At 36.7% G+C, this 18,980-nt stretch overlaps 1 protein-coding gene across 1 annotated transcript in view; it reads left to right on the top strand.

The window, feature by feature from the left end:
* The window catches only part of PTPN12 (protein tyrosine phosphatase non-receptor type 12), a 78,612-nt gene that overhangs the window by 42,972 nt on the left and 16,660 nt on the right, over positions 1-18,980 (top strand). Inside the window, exons 7-12 of the mRNA XM_069879319.1 lie at positions 1,774-1,833; positions 5,098-5,240; positions 5,967-6,033; positions 6,644-6,721; positions 6,821-6,919; positions 16,363-16,448. Coding sequence (XP_069735420.1) covers positions 1,774-1,833; positions 5,098-5,240; positions 5,967-6,033; positions 6,644-6,721; positions 6,821-6,919; positions 16,363-16,448 — 533 coding nt within the window. The remainder of the gene's footprint in view (positions 1-1,773; positions 1,834-5,097; positions 5,241-5,966; positions 6,034-6,643; positions 6,722-6,820; positions 6,920-16,362; positions 16,449-18,980) is intronic.

Here is an 18,980-nt window from a genome sequence, read left to right as displayed (position 1 = left end):
CAAAATTAATATGATCAGCATCCCTCAGGCGTGGGATAGTATCTGGATGCTTTTGTATGCTCCTGTTTATGTATCCAAGTTCCTTCCTGCTTTGAGCACATTTGTTGCTTGTTTATCTAGCTTCTAGCTCTTGGAGTTGTGATTGAGTCATCCAGCCTTCACATTTAGATGATGCAGAAGGCCCTCCAGCCGATCACATTGTTTTCATTGACTGCCTTGTTACTTAAGGAAAGAGAATAGAAAATAAACCATGTATAGGATGATCCTTCTTGTACTTGTTGCCAGCTGGATTATCAACACTTTTATAATGCAGTAGATGATGAATTTCACAACCTTTTTTTTGTTTGGGGTTTTGATTTTTGTCACTTACTCTCTAGAATTCACATCATGGTGATGTTGGAAGAAAATACTTCCTCATGTCTTTATTTTTAACCTTGCCGCCTGGTAGTTTCATCAGGTTATATTAGGTACTATTATGAAATGAATGAAACCTCATATTTAAATGTTGAGCATACCTGTTGTCAGTATAAGTGATCTTACTGTAAACGTTTTATTCTGGAGTTCACGATCGGCCTTATTCATGTATTATAAAACAGTGGAATTGATACATTCCAAAATGATCTCAGAACTGGCTGTTCTTCCCTTTAACTCAAGGCCATGTGGGTTTGGACAGGATTTGCTGCTATTTTCTAGCTGAAGTGCTTTAAGGTGTTCAGAAGGAGCTAGCAGGCCAGTTAATTGAGCTGTTCATAATTCTACTTTGAAATAGTCTGCCAAGAGTTAAGTACACTCGAATTTCACCTTGTCAGGAAAGCATGTACTTGAAAATTTTAATCAATAGAGTTGTCTTTTCCTACCTGGAATTGATTAGAAGAATTTATTTGTGGGTTTGGGCTTTCTGGGCCCTGTACCTGGTGAGCGATGGTCACATACCTGGCAAGTAATTGTGAAAAAAAGAAATTTTGTGTACATTGTAATTGACTTTTGGCTAAAACTGAGAATTAATTACCTTTGATTAACGTGGTGTACTTAACTCTGTTAGTGCTAGGTAAGCACCATCTCCTTTAAACATGCAAGGTGTTGCTATTTTTTTCATTGTGGAAAATGGTAGATTCCCAGTGGAAGACAGGGACACATTAAAGCATATATACAGTCTCCTAAATTCACTGTGGGAAGCTGTAATGCTGAGCTTTTAAAGGCATCATCAAATTGTTGTTTTAAGTACAGTAATATAGTTCGGTGTCTACCGTATAAACTTGTCTTGGTGTTCTAAAAGCAGATTTGAAAATTCTGGGAGCCTAGAAGCTGTGCTTTTTGGCCACAACCAAGATAATTGCAGCGGCCTCTTCAGATGCGCCCTGGATTGAAAATAATTGAAGGGGGGTAAAACGAAAGGAGATGCTACAGGGTGGAATGATAAGAGACTGAAGTTTACACAGTACAACTATTATAGAATGATGGCAGTAGGAGACAATTTGTAGATTAGATAAATGGATGGAGAAATGAAGCAAAAGTACTACTTTGAAATACTCTGACAAGGTTTATTGGTGGTGTCAGAAGCAGGCTAGACACTTCATAGTTTGAAAACTGGGGGTTTTATTTTAAGTAGAAGTAACATCTTTTGCAAATTATCTTGTGTGGCCAGCTTAGTGCTGTTTTTTTTTAAATCGGTGTTTTGATGGCCCAGCTTTTGGGGAAATAAAAACCAAATAAATTTAAATATATTGATCTCTTTTTTTTTTTTCCAATTCATTTCTGTTCTCTTATGTTTAGGAAGCTGAGCAAGCACGAACAGATTACTTCATTAGAACATTATTACTTGAATTTCAAAATGTAAGTATACAATCACTTCTGGTCTCTAATTGTTGCTCAAAGGTGTCTAAAAAGATAGAATGGAGGAAAAATATCTTCACTTCTTTAGATGCTGAGTCTAGATAAATCATCAAGTTCAGAAGTGGTGTTAAAAGCTTAGTATATTAGAGAAGAGTAGTAAAACTCTTGTCTTCTATATACATTCTTGGTTAACCAAAAGTGTGTGTGTGTGATGATCCTCAGTCATCTGTTCAACTAGAAAGCTTCTGTCACCCTAGGAAAATTTCAGTCTTTACCCCAACTGAAAATATGATCTTAATCAAACTTGTAAAGAAATCCTGATTCCTCTACTTAGCTTCTTTTTTGGTCAAGTATGCCTTCTTGTTAGAATCCACTCTATACTTTCATTTATATTCAAGAGGGTTTTATGATGTTAAAAGATATTTCTAAACCCTTTTGCATACTTGTATTGCCAAACAAAACTAAAACAAGAACGACAATGATTTATTCATTTCCTTTCCCCTGAGTTTCTCACTCTAGCTTCTTCAAAATTACTCTTTTTCGATTTGTAATAGACATGAAAAAATATGTCATGTTATTGGTTAAGCTGAGTTGCTTTGTCTTTTTGCTTGGAGAACTTTGGCATGGAGAAATTGTATGTAGTATATTCAAGGGTCAAGATAGAAGTGTACTTTTAAAGTCAGCTCAAGGCTTTGATGTTCTTGAAGATTTGATATCCTAGTGTTCAAGATGTAGAACGGGCTTGCTAGGCGAATATTCTGGCAAACCAATCCATTTACACTGTTCATTAAGTTGGCAACTGTAAACGGTTACAATTAGTCTCTCTATGGAAGAAATTGAGTTTGTTCATGTTAGTGAAAACTTATCACACAAACTGCTGTAAAACCTGAGACCTACTTCATAAACTGAGTGTGTTACGTTAATTGTGAAGATTTTATTTTACTGAAAATATGGCAAGCACTTGCTTTGTCCTTTAACTGTTAAAAATGAATTATTTAAGCTGTTCTTGCGAACTTATACTTAAATAGCATATTAGAGGTGTTTATTTTTCTGAATAGCGACTGTCAGTAAATAAAAGTAAGTGTAGAGCTGTCCTACAAAATCATTAAGTGTGGCAGTCTCCTCTACATAACTGTCGTTTTTAATTGGCATTTAATTGTATTAGAACTTATTTTTTTTACAGTTCTTTCTCAGTTGTGTCTGTTTTCTTCAGCAACACTTTGTTCCATTTCAACAACTGATATCACAACAGTTAAAAAAACCTGCTTAATCATGAAGGGGGTAATTTTGGAGGCTAATTATTGTCTGCAGAAGCTTGCGAGCTGCTTGTAGTGGGATGCATAAACTTAATCAGTTCATTTTGTCAGTGTCCTGAATGTTTATTACTGACCCTTTTAGATAGCAGGTATTAACTGCATAATGACTGTGGGGTTTGGAACATTCATTGAAATGATGCACTTAAAAATAGAACTGAAGAGATATCAGAATGACCAAAGCATAACCTACCTTGCTTTTAATACCTGAATGTAATGAGAACTGTTTACTTCAGAAACTGTAGTGAATTTGTATGTTGCTTGTATGTATTGTACATTCAAATCATGTTCAGCTACTTCACTTTCATGAGTTTTGTTCCAGTTAAGTTTTATAGCATGCCCATGCGCTACAGAAAGCTGCAGTTTGTGCTGCGCCTTTGATCTTAGCAAAGCACCGAAAGTTTATGTTCCTTTAAGGAGTAACGTAATTGAGATGATTAACACAGTGTGTTGATATTCAACCTATGCAGCTGATAAAATGATCTTTCTTCAGACTTGCCTAGCAAATTTGCTTCAGGATCTCTGTGGGCATGCATTTTGGTAATGAATTACAGACTTTTCATCTTGCTTTGAAGAATTTTAAGCATAGCCTTGAACTGGGGAGGAAAATATGTACTTGTGTTGTAAAGTAGTACCCTTTTAAGTTCGCTTTCTGGTTTTCCAGAACAATTAAAAGTCTTGTTACTTCTGTAAATTTTTCAATGGAGCGTTGTACTAAGTACTATACAAGAAAAAAATTAAATTCATAAATAGACTTAGTTATTCCAGTTTCTCAGAGGAAAACCAGTTTGAAACTTGAAGATCATTTCAAACTAAAACACCACGTTCTTTCCTGAAGTGGCAGTAAAAAAGTGGTTATGAAGGGATTCCGTTTCGTCTTTAATTTCTGTATAGAAAGCATAAATTCAGATATTTTTCTTGACAGTTCTGCTAATGTGAAAAATCACTGCATTTGTCTCATTATGTGTAATTAAGTGAAAGTTCTTGGTGGAACTTAATAGGCAGTTGCAACTTTTCTTCCTCAACTGATGACATTGATTTTATATAATCAGTTAGATTTTTAAGATTTCTTCTCTTGGGCTGGCATTTCTCTTCTTTTTGATAGCTACAGAGCTTCCACAGGTCTTGCAAAAGTAAAGTATCAAAAGTAGTTAGTTCAGCTGGGAGATGGAATAAATTTCCATGTTCCAGAAGCCCACTATTTTGTTTCTCAGATAACTGAAGAGATGGTAATATAGGTTTTGAAGCTTGTAATCTATATGAATTCTTTGATCAATGTTGCACATCTCTAGTGCCTTACTTTGAGATTGTACTAGAATCCAGAGGTGTGACAGCAGCATGGAAGGGTGCAGTAGAAGTAGCTATACTGCAGATGGTTTGGATAATGATGAGAAAGAGGATTTGCACTTTCTTCTGGCTTTTTTCCTGGTCTTTAGTACTATTTTAAGGTGAGCCAACTAGAATAAAACTGTCCCTACAAGTGTTGTGAGTGTGAGCCATACTGAGATATGGCCTGAATTATTTTTCTCACTTTCTTAATTGCCCTCTGTGTGCACATGCATGTGCACTCACACGCTTTTTGTAATATGACAAAACGACCATCTCCCCTATTCTTTTACAATCTAAGTTACTGGAGTATGACAGGAAAAAGAACCTTACATGGTGGTTTTGACCTTTATTTCTCCTTTTCAAAGTTACAGACTGTAAGGACGGTGTCTTTTAACACTCTGCATTGTTTTGGGTCCTTTAACCCATGTGTTATAGAGAGGAGCTTATGTGAACTGTGCCATAGTGCTTTCTGCTGCACATTAGCAGTGCTCAAAATACTGCTTCCACATTTCCCTTTTGTTTTTCTAAGTTACATAACCTGTAGGACATATAAGTAGTTATTTCATACAAAGTCCTCCAATATATATTATCATTAACAGCTTTCTCCCTTCCTCTCTCTTAGGAGACACGTAGTGTCTATCAATTTCATTATGTTAACTGGCCTGACCATGATGTCCCTTCGTCTTTTGATTCTATTCTGGACATGATCAGCTTGATGAGAGAATACCAGGAACATGAAGATGTACCAATTTGTATACACTGCAGGTATCTAATATTTTTTAAGTTGTTTTTAAGCTTTTTGAAGTCTAGAGTTTTGGTATGACATGTTCTAATTTGATTCTAAATCATGATATATTTGTTTGTTTTCTAAAAGAATATTTCTTCATGTCAAAACTGGGCTCAAACCCATACAACAGTATAATTATAATGTAATAAATATGCATACCTTATAAGTCTCTGTAAAGTAGAGAAATTCATATTAGTAGGAAGAATAAGTGTGATAGTTCCCGGAAATTTTTTATAAATCTCAGGTTGAAGTTTTTTAGTTTAAGCAGGCAATAGAGATATGATGCTAAATCAGAAAAATGTGCAAAGTCTTGAAAAAATGTTCTATTTCTAAATGTTCTTTTTAACATGTATATCACTAACCTTGGACACAATCCCTACTGTTGAAGCAGTGGTAACTAGGAATAGTGTGACAAAAGAGGCAATAAAAATGTCAGCATTGAAGCATCTTCTATGATTGCAGTTCTGTTGGCTATGAGAAACCTCTATTAAAAGCATCAATGCTCTATTTTGCACAGCTGATTTTTTAAAAATTTATTTTATTTTTAAAATGCTATAGTGTCAGGTTGAGTGAACTTTAAATGAGAGTTGAGGGATTTAAATACTTAATATTTCCAGAGTCTGTGTAAAAAACCCCAAAACCTTGCAATGTCTTTTTCACAAGTTAAAATAACTCCTAACGTACCTAACTGTTTGTGTTCGTAGTGCAGGGTGTGGAAGAACAGGAGCCATCTGTGCCATAGATTATACGTGGAATTTGCTTAAAGCTGGGGTAAGGAATTTTAAAAGGAGAAATTTTGTGGCATTCCATCATTTCTTAAGTGACTGATTGAGGTGCCAAATGCTCTTAATTGGTGAAATGTTCAAGATGTTCTGGAACTCTTGACAGAGTGTTTAGTTTCATTGCATTCATGCTTTAGTATGAGTTTACTTTCCTTTGATGGCAAGTTTTTCTCTTTAAAAAAAAAAAATCACTGTAAAATTCTAAATGTTTTAAAAATACATTTAATTATAAAGTGATTTTGAATTTACCTTTTTCAATATCTGATTCATCTTGCAGTTCCAAAAGCCTGATATTTCAAATATACAGAGATGACTTCATTCTGGGGTTCTTCAATTGCTATAACATTAATGCTTTGTGTCATATTAATGCTGTCATTGTATATGTTGTATCCAAAATACTTCAAATACTCTCATCTCATGTGTTTTAAATTAAATGTTTAAAATAGATTCTGGAGAGGAATCTCTTTTCAAAGACATTGAGTAGTTGCAATGTGGAGAGAACAGATTGGTTTTACCTAGAGAAGTTAAACGTACTTTTGAATGTCTAACAGCTTTTGTATCACTTATGTCAATGTAATTGACTTCTTTCTGTATTTCAGAAAATACCTGAGGAGTTCAATGTGTTTAATTTAATTCAGGAAATGAGGACGCAAAGGCATTCTGCAGTGCAGACAAAGGTATAATTTGTTTTAAAATTAATCTTTACCGTATGGTAATATACCATCATTCTTTGTGTAGATCTCATGCACTAATTTTTATCTGGCAACCTACTACAGGAGCAGTATGAGCTTGTCCATCGAGCCATAGCACAACTATTTGAAAAGCAACTGCAGAAATACGAAAGTTGTGCTGACTGGAAGATTGCGGATGGAGTGGTATGTATCTTTCTGATATGAGTTTCAATCAGGTGTAGCTGTCAGCTTAAGATTTTGCTGTCAAGTCTAGTTTTTAAAGTTAAGTGTTCAGTAGCATTAAGGCAAATGCAGAACTTGTTTGGACTACACGTGTTTTTTACTGAGTACTTTTGAGCCTGTACTCAATATACACTGAGGACTTGGTTGTAAAAGTTGAGTCAGGTAAGTAAGGGGATATTTACTATGTATACGAAATGTATTTGTAGTCAAGGAAGCAATAGAAAGAATCCTAGTATGGATGAAAGGCAGGACTCTAACTTAACATGTAAGTTGTGAAATGTGCCCTTACCTTGGTAACTACACAAATGTGTATATGGAGTCATTCTATCTGATGTCTCTGTTTAGCTTATACTCTTGAAAAGGAAGTCATCATCAAAGTTTTCTTTCTTCCTTCCTCTCAGTGTGGTGTTGAGCCTGTTTTTAAGCCAGTAGATAAGCACTGATCTGACTTGTCAACTGAGACTTGGGTATTGCATGCTTTTGTGTCTTGGCCTTGGCCCAACACAGCCTTCATGTAGTTGAGCAGGACTGACAATGAATAATCTTAAGTTCTCTTATTGTGTTGAAGTACTGTTTGCAATGGAACAGATTGAGGGAAAGGTAAATTACTTGAAAGTGCCTTTGTCAGGAATTTTCATACTCTACCCTTATAACAAAGGGAAAAAAAACAACCTTGGAAAAATAGTACTTTTCATTGGTAATGATGGTACTTAAGGATTTTTCTGTCTTCCTGTCCTTCCACTTCAAACTTCCTGTCCTCTAGTTTTTTTTCCTCATGCTCAGTTATGTTTTCTTCGCTATTGGTGGGCACTATGTGAAAAATGACTTTTTGAATCAGTATCTTCTTTCTCTTACACCACAGTCCAGAACTGTGCAGCACCCTTTATCTTTGGACTATGTTTTGTTTCTGGTTTGTTTTTTTTTTTAATCTGTCCCTTGAGAACCTAATTGGTGTGGCTCTACAGCTGTCTAGAGGAAACGTGAGTGGGATCTTCAGGACCCTTTGAAATATCTGGAAGCAATTTTAGATCTGCTTTTATTATTAGGAGTACCTTTAATTTTAGGGTGCTTTCTAGGAAGACTGAAGTTTTTCATTATTAGAAAACAGGCACATACCCTTCTGTGAACTCCTAAGAATTTTTATCAGTTCATGCGATAGTTCTGAGGTCCTTAATCATGACAAGAAATGTGATGAACTAAGTGCAATATGGATAGGGCAGGCTGGTATTATTTGTTATAGGTTTGTTATTCAGCCTAGCTGGTCTGTGAATTTTCACTTTGTTTCTGAAGGATGACCATGATAGGGTTTGAAATGTGCATACTTACTAGCTTTGTGCAGAAATGGTTCCTAATTACTTGAGTTTTGGTTATAAAATAATGGGGAGATCTGCATTCTTACTTAGAATCAAAAATATCTCCTGTTATTTACATGTATGCCAGAACGTCTGAATAAAGAGGTGACACAGTATGCTGATATTTTGCTTGTAACAAAGGAAGTGCTGCTTGTAAATTTTCTATCTTGTGAGTAAGAAACCAAGCATCTAGATTATGGACAGGTAATGTGCCTAGGGGTGAGACAGGGAGAAAGCCCAACTCTGAATACGGAGCGATGAAGTGTGACTTCTGAATTTTGTTTGGAAATTCTTTGTTATAATCAATAAGCTGTCAAGGAAACTGAGATTTAGCAGTTATTTGGAGACTAGGAGCAGAGAACATAATGTCACTGAGTGGATACCTTGCAACTTGAATACTGTCTGCAGATCTGGTCTGTGTGTCTCAAAAGCGTGTTACAGCATTCAAGCATTGAAAATCTGGGCAAGGATCACAGGTGTCATTTGGCTCCATCTAAAGAACAACCAGGCTGACTTGGATAAGAAATGGCTTAAGTCAGATATGATAGAGGCTAAGTAGCAGTGAAAAGCTGATTTCTATTAGCCTTTTCTAAAGCATATCGATGAGACCTGGCAGACTTAATATAAAAGGATATAATTCTTCCTGTTAGATGAAGCTGTGGAGGACCTTGCACCCAAAAGCCTGTAGCATTGAGGTGAATGTCTCGTCATCTTGTAATCCTTTTGTGTGACATTGCCCAACCTATGGAATTCTAGGGCTGCAAACTGCTGGAGAACATCCTAGGGAAGGATCTCTGCATGATTCCTCTGTCGTTATTCTTCCCTGTAATTTTCCTTTTGGTCGCTGCTGGAAATCTGTCAAAATTAATCTTTCAGTCTGATTAGGCCCCGCCTTTTTTTGCATTAGGAAATGATGCTCCTTCATATTGTAGCTTGAATGGTTCTGCAGGAAGGTTGAGGAAAAAAGTTTCATAGGTAAACAATTGCTGTATCTAAAAATTTGGTACTTAAAACCAAATTTGCTGCTATTCACATTTTAAGAAATTTGCCTTCAGGGAATTAACTGGTTGAAGGCTTAGCTTCTGTTTTATTTACATGATGTAGAAGACTACTTTATAAAGCCATTTAAGTATCTGCTCATAACTTTAACCTGATTCTTAAAACTTTGAGGTTCTCTTGAGACAGTGATTTTGCTATTCTGAACAAGTTCCCTTTTTTCCTCCAAGAGTGTTATGTAGCATCTGTTGTATACAACCTCTGTTTTTCCCCAGAAATGTAGGTTTTCTGACTGATACACATCCCAGAATGCTTGTTAGGTTTTTAAAAAGAAACAGTCTTGTGCAGACAGTTTTCAAGTAAGTTAATTAAATATAATATGATGTCCTAAAGTTTCTTCGCAGGTCTTACTCTGCCCACAGATGCTGCAGCAGCTGTGGAATTGTGTACATGTGAAGTATTTCAATTATGTTCAGTGAAAACAATCACAAATAAAAGAATGCGCCTACTTTGCTGTAAGTTATATAGGAGATACTACTGAATCAAAGAGGAGATTCCTTTTCTTCTTTCATTTACTGTATTTTGATAGTACCTTGAAGAGCTGGTATACTCCATAGAGCATGTTTCATGATTGTGTTGTCAGATTGCTTTTCCTGTTTCAAACAGTGTTTGAAAAGAATTGAGTTACCTTAGCTTTGTCTGCAGCGTCTGCCAGTAACATCATTGTAAAAAGTTAATCTGATTGGCAACAAGTAGCTGTATTCATAGGCAAGTAGCTTAGACACAATCCTGAACGTGTGTTCCTGTGAGTTTGCCAGCTTTTCCCCGCTGCAAACAGTACTGTAAAAAGTCAACAAAAACTGCACGTGCAGTGTTTGAAAATAGACTTAGAACACAGTTACAATTTCTATTTGATAGGATTCAAAACTGTGTAGAAAATGCATATGTAGTATAAAGTAGTAATTGTACAGCTGTACAGTAAGAGTATAATATTGTGAATGCATAGAACTATAAATATGCTTAGAATATAAGTATGTAAATGGAATTATATGAAGAAAAGCTTTCTTCAGATACCAGATAGAGTACTTTCAACATTCCCCACAGTAGCCAAATTTCAGCACAAAAATGAAATAGCAGCTCAGAAGCAATTTTCTTCTGATAAAGTCAGATGCTAAATTTGATGATCTAATATAAACTATTTTCTTTCCCACCTTCTCCCCCAGTAGCAGGACTTTTTAAAATTATCAAATAATTAAATTGGAACGGAGTTTTGGACTCAGCCCTCTTCCCAGTGAAACTCTTGAGCATGCATTTGAAGTCAACTGTGTGGTTCTCTGTCACTGGTTTTGTTTGTACTGCTGTGAAAATATTATGCTATGGTTTGTGTTTGAAAGCATTGAAACGTGTGAGCTGGTGTGTCTTGGTTGTATGATAGGGTATTGGTCAGATTTCTATTAGCAGAATATTTTGTGAGTTATTTGAGCAGCATCTCCTCTCTGAACTGAGCCATGGGTGTCTTGAAGCCTGAATCCAATGGGATTCCATCAAGCTGGATGTTCTGGATATAGAAAAAGGAAAATCAGTCAAAAGACAAACAACAATAAAATGACAATAAAAGGATATTACAGTACTGTGGGTCCTTGTTTTACCCTTATCTCTTAGCCTGTATCAATAGATGCTCTCCGAAATATGGCGTTGCTAGTACTCACAAGTATCTCTTGCATTTCTTCCTGTAAACATGACACAATTCTGTTGCTGCAGTCGCTTACGCTTTTAGAAGCTGTAGGGGAATCAGCTGCTATAAGAAGAATGTTGATATTCAAAACATTAGTGGTTTGGAAACTGTAAGTGAACAGACTTTGCTGTTCAAATTCTCTTTCCTGTTTTGCAGCTTAAAAAGATTTTTGGCTATTGTAGCATTCTAAAATATTATATATGTCTTTGGAGATATTTGTCTTGTTTCTTGTACTTGGAAAGTTTTATTTAATCTGAATCACTTGAGTGTACCATTTGAGTCTGAAATATTTCTCTTTTATCTGCTGATTCTCTGTGGTTCCCATGCTGCTTTATGATAAGAGCAAAAGGAATGCCTCAATTCCTTTTAAGGGAAACCATGAGGTTACTTCTGGAAAACTCTTTGCAGTAAGTTTGCTATTACTTTTACCAGTACAGAAAAATTCTGTGTGACCTTAAATGTTTCCACTGTGAGTTCCAAAAGAAAATTATGCATTGCAGTTGCTGGGTAAAAGATTTTGAATTGTAGGCAGTGTCTGTGAAATTTCAGTCTAATACTGGGTTCCTCTATTTGCTCAAAGTTCGTGGCAGCTCCATTTGGGGATTCAGCCATTGGAGGAAGCAGATGAGGAACAGACCCACCCTTGGGAAATGATAGCACATTTTGGGTCACCTTAGGAAGTTGAATTTAGATGCTGCATCTGCCATGAGAATTCTTCTGTATTACCACAGGAACATGAGTTATTCCATGTAGTTGTAGACTAGACATGATGTACACTTCTAAGTATTTGACTTTATGGTCTTTTCGTTTGTTGATGTAGTCTTTCATAGATATCCACTCATTTCATATATATGTATATATCTCTAATGTAATTTAACAGAATACCTAGAAATTCCTAACCATGAGCATTTTCACTTGATGCGAGTAGCTGCTCTCTCAAATAAGCAAGGACATTGGGACTCCTAAGCTGTTTGGTAGCTGATGCATATAGAGGCAAAGGCTGAGGAAAGTTCCTATTTTGTTTACCCACGTATTGTTCAGTTTCTGATTTTTTACAGTGAGAAGTCTGCTACAGTAGAATAAGTGTCTTCTGAAAGAAAGCAGGGCACTGAGCTGAACACATTTAATTGACTGAATTGCATATTTGTTAATCCCTTTTAAAAAAAAATAATTATGTACAATGACCCTTGTGAACTACATAGGTTGTCCTGGTTTTTCTAAGCTGATACTTTTTTAAATTGTATTCTGCCTGGGAATACAACATCTGTCTAGATAAGCAAGAAGTGTGTTGACTGGTGCCAATAAGCTGTGATTAGGAAGGATGGAAGGCTTTTTCGTAATACTGCCATCTGCTCTTCTCAAAGATGAGGTCAACCCTGTCAGTTACCCTACATTCACTTTTACAGTTATGCTTCCTCTGTTCGGCTCCCTGCTAGTTGTTCTACATGTTTGCCAATTCACTTATTTTGTTGTATGACAGAAGGGGAAATCTGTGAGTTGGGTATCACTCCAGGGTGCTCAAATCGTGACACAGAACTGAGAACAAGTAACAGACTTGCTCTGAGAGTTCAGCAGGCGGTATTTCTCCAGTGAAAGCCAAGAAGAGATCCAGTAGTAACTAAGCACTATGATTACTTAAAAATGCTACAGCAGCATAAAGTTGATATGAGCACTATTTTCTTTCCTGTGTGGGTTATAGTACATTTGGTTACTGACTTAAGGATTTTCCTTCAAAGGCTGAAGGAAGTTCCACTCTGCTGGGGAATGAGTTGTCTAAGAGTAAATAAAGCCTTCACAGAAACATCATTCCATTGAGCTAATCAAGCAAAGTAACAAAGTACCTCTTTTTTGGTGATAATTCCTGTAACATTCTCACTCCTGTGACTACAACAGAGTGAACTGATTCTGATTTTAACCTAATACAGAAGTGAAAGGTTTTGAGCACGTATCTGCTTGAATCCTTCCCAGTGTATGAAGTTGGGGGCCCTACTGACTGCTCTTCTCGTGTTGAATCTAAAATTACCATTATGTGCATGTTATTTCTTTGGGGTTTTTAAAAATGTTTTTAAGGAATTGTTTTTGTAAACTCTATAATTGTGTATGTGCCTCAGACATTTAAATTTAAGCACATTTTTGCAAGGTGTATCCACCCGTCTTGTTACTAGTAGTAAAAATAGTGGTGCCTCTTCAATTACTTCTGCCTGTCTCCAGTAGAAACAGCCTCTTACTGTATATATACAGTTTAAAAAAAATTGACATATGTTAGCTTCTTCAATGGGCCTTTCTTTCTGCCTGGGAGAAAAGCGTATCTCAGGAAGCATTTTGTTCACAAACCCTTCACTTTACAAACATAGAAGGACTGGGATGCAGCTGCTGGTTTGTTTTCTGGACAAGTTAGTCTACACCGGATCCAACAGGCACACCCTTTCCCTTGCCAGTACTTTTAAGAAAAATGAACTCATAAATAAGAAATCTGCCCCTCAGAACTTCTGTGCTGGTGGAACTGAACAGGAATACTTTTCTGACTTGGTGTGGGATGGAGAAGTTACTAGTAAGGGGAAGGAACTCCTTCTATAGAGTCTCACTCCAATATCTCTCAGCTTTGTCGAACTTCCATGTGCTGTGGTGCTGAAACAAGCCTTGCAGCCCAGAAGGCCCATACCATATCCTGCACTGCATTAAATGAGGGGTGGTCAGCAGGATGAGGGAGGGGATTCTGCCCCTCTACTCTGCTCTGGCAAGACCCCACCTGCAGGACTATGTTTAGATCTGGGTGTCCAGCACAGGAAAGACATGGAGCTGTTGGAGCAGATCCAGTGGAGGGCCACAAAAAGATGAGAGGGATGGAACACCTGAAGACAGGCTGAGAGAGTTGGTGTGGTTCTGTCTAGAGAAGAGAAGGCTCCAGGAAGTCATTATAGCAGCCTTTTGGAACTTAAAGGGAACTTGTAAGAAGGATGGAGACAAACTTCTTAGTAGGGTCTATTGCAATAGGACAAGGGTTAACAGTTTTAAACTAAAAGAGTAGATTTAGACTAGATAGGAGGAAGAAATGTTTTACAGTGAAGGTGGTGGAACACTGGAACAGGTTGCCCAGAGAGGTGATAGATTTCGAGGTTGCCCAGAGAGGTGATAGATGCCCCCTCCCTGGAAATGTTCAGTGTTGGACAGGGCTTTGAGCAACCTGGTTGAGTTCAAGATATCTGTGCTTATTGCAGGGGGGGGTTGGACTAGATGACCTCTAAAGGTCCCTTCCAACCCAAACTATCATACTATGAAAGCCAACCAACCTTCATCGACTGCAATGGAAGCTTCAATGCGCTCCTCTAAATGTAAGTGGCTTTTATCTGCTGATTGAATCTCACTGTGAAAAAAACTTGACAGTTACAGCCAGTGGTCAGCAGGACAATTAACTCTCTGTGCGATTTGTCTGAAAGGGCTAACACAAGCCATTGAGATGGGAACAATAGGGTATTTTTTCCGGAGTACTTCTTGAATATTGTATTGGGCAGCTAGTTAATGGGGGAGGTTAGTGAAGAACAAAAAGATTAAAAGATTTAGCTTTTCTTCACAGGAAAAGCTTGACTTAGTATACCAAGGAACAGAATTTGATAATAGACTTTTCACACTAACAGACAGTGTTGTGATAACTGCTTTAAGACTACTGAGGGAAATTAAATTTAGATTCACTAGTTGCATAGTTGTAAGTGACATAATTAGCTGTTGACGTGATAGTTATGATTTATCTTACGAAGCTAAAATGCTTGCCCAACTCTACTGCAACTATTTGAAGCAGAAATTAACAGGCATTCCTTTTGTTTTGTAAGATCAGAGGTCAGTCTATCACCCAGTCGGAACAGGTAGGCTGGCAGGTAGTGGGCCCTGTTGCATGTTATTTGCTTTGAAATGTATTACACAAGTTGGAGATATTTGAGGTTCTTTTTTAAAATTGCTGTTCAAAAGAAAGCTCCTGAAAGAAAAACTTCTAGGTAAAATACATATTAAACTCAAGATAACGCTAAGACCCTCCTTGATTTTGTTGGAACTTTGGCTGTGGAATATGAATGGAAATGGTCTGTCGGCTTTAGACTCTTGCAGATCATTTTATTTTTGTACAGACATATTTATACATATTTGTACTGAGTCTGGCTGGATTGGAGATAATGTTCTTCATACTTGCTCTTGACGTGCTGTGGTTTAGATTTGTGACTAAAACAGTGCTGATGTCCCACTGGTGTCCCAGCTGTTGCTGAACAGTGTTTGCACAGTGTCAGTGCTGCTGCTGCTTTCACTCTGCCCTCCCAGTGAATAGGTTAGGAGTTGTACAAGAGGCTGGGAGGAGACACAACGAGGCAGGTGGCCTGAACTAACCAAGGAGCTATTCTATAACACTGTATAACATGCTCAGCAGTAAAGAAGGAAAAGGAGGGGTCTTAGTGAGGTGAGGTGAACCAGCTTTTGCTCAGGAACTGGCTGGCCGTAGGTCTGCCTGTGGGAGGTGGTGATTGGTTGCTTTTGCATCACCTGTTTTGTTTGTTTTCTTTCTCTCTTCTCTTACTTCTCCTTTGCTTACTAAACAATTGTCTTGAGTTTTCTTCTTTCCTTTTCCCTCTCAGTGGCTGGAGGGGGAGGAGTGAGTGAGTGCCTTTGTGGGCCTTAGCTGCCTACCAGGGTTAACTCACAAAAATATTTTATACGTGTATGCATGCAAATGTGTATGGATACCTGCGTTTATAAATATATATATATCTATAAAATGGAGCTTGTGTATTTAAGTTTCTCCTAAAACAAAATAAAAACGTCATGCTTTGAATAAGTTAAACTTCATTGTACACAAATGAAAAATGATTTGAAATTGTTTTAGAACAATGCATTAAACATATCTGCTTGCCAGTTTACAGTAGCTGAAATTCTCATTTTCTTACTGCACCATAGATTAATCTCATTTTCAATGGACTGATTGTACAAGTGTAAATAGTTGCACTGACTAGAAACAAAGTGCTTCCAATAAGAGTGATTTAGAAGTCATAAGAGAGCTTGCTCACTACTGAACTGAAAGATTAGCTTTTAACATTTTTTCTACTGGATTATACAATTACATGCAAATCAAAACGTTTATCACAGAAATTTGAAAATAATACTGTGGTTTAAGAATAGAATTTAATCTGTATGTAATTTTAGAGCTGATCTCTGTATGATAGCCAAAAATATGTAATAGTCATACATGATTTTCAAGTGTTGTTATGGATGCTTGGACCTCACAGTTTAGGAATTGTGTGTCAGCTTTACAGCCTTGAATGAAAACTTTTTCTTTTAATCAGGATGAAAATAATACAGAATATGCTGTCAGTTCTTCAGATGCTGAGAAACAGGATTCTCCTCCCCCAAAGCCTCCACGGACCCGCAGGTAGGTAGTGATGTTAATATGCTATTTTAAGCTGAGAGGTTGATGTGTTTCATAAATAAAAAGTAGACTAAAACTATTGATACTCTAAAGACTTTGAAGTTGCAAAATTTTGTATTAACGTATGGAAATGTATGTAATAAATAGAAGTCTTGTAATCGGCTCTGTAAATACAAGTTTCAATATCTTTGCAAAGTAGTCTTTTGAAGATACCAGTCTTGCAATGACTACATGCGTGTGGACAAGCATACCCCTGTAGTAGTCAGATATGTTAATCTACTTATGCTGTAATTCTGTTAGTTGATAGTAGCAAAAAATACTTCAAAATAGCCTCAAATAATGACTGAGCTCTCATTTTTGTTGGCAAAAACATAATGAAAAGTATCCGTCTGTTGAAGAAAATGGTACCTCACAGACACCAAATGCCTTTCTTTATTGAGGGGAAATATTGGTTTTTCCAGTTCTTTCGTTCAACTGAGATAAAAAAAAATTGATAGAACATTAGTTATACAATAGGATAAGAACAGTAGTATCTGTTGTAGTTTACTTGGCATTAGTTGTGTCAAGCAGAAGTTAGTGGAGAATACGACATTTAAAGAGAGGTGGAAATTAGTTGTGATTTCTCACAAACAAATGGCATAGTTTGTTCTATGTAGGTAATGTCATTTTTACCTTATTTAGATTGATGGCAATGTGATTGTATTCAATTGTGTAGATAAAGATGATGACAGAGGGTGTATTCATGATGAGTTCCAAGCCCTTATTGAAACTGAAGTCACTGAACGTAGATATCATTTCTGTCCAATAGGTAATTTCCTTGTTAGTTCCTTGAAATAATCTTAGATGTATCTAAGTTTTTTATCATCTTTAGATATCCATGTAATAATCATATGTGCATAATCCATGTTTTAGCACACATCTGCTCTGTCTTATCTGCATTGCATTGTTTTTTACTTGCTGCATTATTAAGTGAAAATCTTTTAATCTTTTGTAAAAACTGATCTTTTTTGGGCCTGCTTCCATGAACTCATACTTTCCCATCTGCCAGCACTGGCAGGAAGATTGGTTCCTTAGAGGTGAATAAATGGAAGCTTTTAGAAAAGCTGTTGTCTTTTTCTAATGGAGATTATTTTTGAAAAGCAATTAATTACACCCCTCATGAAAGACACTTCTGAGGAAGGACTTTATTTGCTATTAGTCACATCTGCTCAGAATGCCCACTAATAAGCATGTGTTTTCTTGATGTGGGAGGTAATTTTACAAATCTGCAGCCTGGTTCAGTCAAGACTTGGAGCCAGGTTTTGCGTATTGTGGATGTTCTGACACAGGTTGACATCCTTTTCCTGGGGAGGATGGGAGAGCAGAATCCATCAAAGATTCTTATTTAATCCCCGAATGGAGAAGCAAACTGTTGAACATGATCCATCTCCCATTTGCATCTTTAGCTTTTTTCCCACCAATCCATCGTCTTACCATTTTTTTCTCGTGTGCCTTCCATTATTTTTCTCACATCGTTTTGACTAAAAGTATCTTGGTACAACTATTTTAAGTGTTTATCTACATCTGTTTCCTAGTGAATGTTTTCAAGTGTCTAAGAGTCATTGCCTTTATGCATAAGTTCACATTCAGTAGGTACTCTGAAATAATCTAGCTCAACCCACATTTTTAGTTTGATTAAGAATTTTGTGTTGGAACTTGCTTAAAATATTTTGCTCAGTAACATTTTTATGTTGCCAGCCAAATGTGTGCTTGAGCTGTACATGCACTGTCTCTGAAGAAGTTACAAGCAAGTTGCTTACGTTATTTTTTTAAAAGGAATAAGGCATTTAGTTCTTCATATGCTGTGTTGTTGTTGGATCTAGAATGAGTGACTAGTAAAGCAACTAACTTGCTTTTTTTTGCTTTGATTTGGTTTTAAGGGAAGGTTTAACAGTTACTTTTTTCCTAAAGTAAGAGGACTTTGACTAATACTGAACTGAACTGTGTGCCAGCTTGGTTTCAGGTGAACTTGCCTTAGATGATCTTGACTAAGCAGGAAGGAAGATGATTTATATTTCTTGACCTTAGGATGCTTGTTTTCCATATTGTTATCAGACAAAGCTATATTTGCTTAGATGGTAATGATTGATTCTTCTAAATTGTTTGCCAGCAGCCTTGAGGCTGCTTGCTGGGTGAGATGGTGACATCCCCTCTACAGCAGTTTTCACTGGCTAACTACTCAGTACGTTGTAGAGCTTTCCTGTAAAGGTGGCTTTTTTGTCTTGTTTGTGACAGGATCATGGGTCAGGTAACCTTTGTATCATCTTTATGTTTGTAGATATATTCCTCTTAGAAGTAGCTATTGTCAAGTTAACTCTCATGTCTGTACTAAGTAAGGATGAGATGCCACTAAAGGCTTCTGTCATATAAGACTGGAAGCTTACTCAGGGAGGCACAATTAGTCTTTTTAGTACTTACTTTGCTTGGGGATGTTTTGGGGAAGGACTGCTAGAACGTATAACTTCTATCTGTACTTTTCTAGGCTTCTCATGTATT

This window comes from Phaenicophaeus curvirostris, chromosome 1 (genome assembly GCF_032191515.1).
Source record: "Phaenicophaeus curvirostris isolate KB17595 chromosome 1, BPBGC_Pcur_1.0, whole genome shotgun sequence".
NCBI classification, from domain to species: Eukaryota; Metazoa; Chordata; class Aves; order Cuculiformes; family Cuculidae; genus Phaenicophaeus; species Phaenicophaeus curvirostris.
The sequence above is the reverse complement of the archived record's forward strand: the minus strand, read 5'-3'. Positions and strand labels throughout refer to the sequence as shown.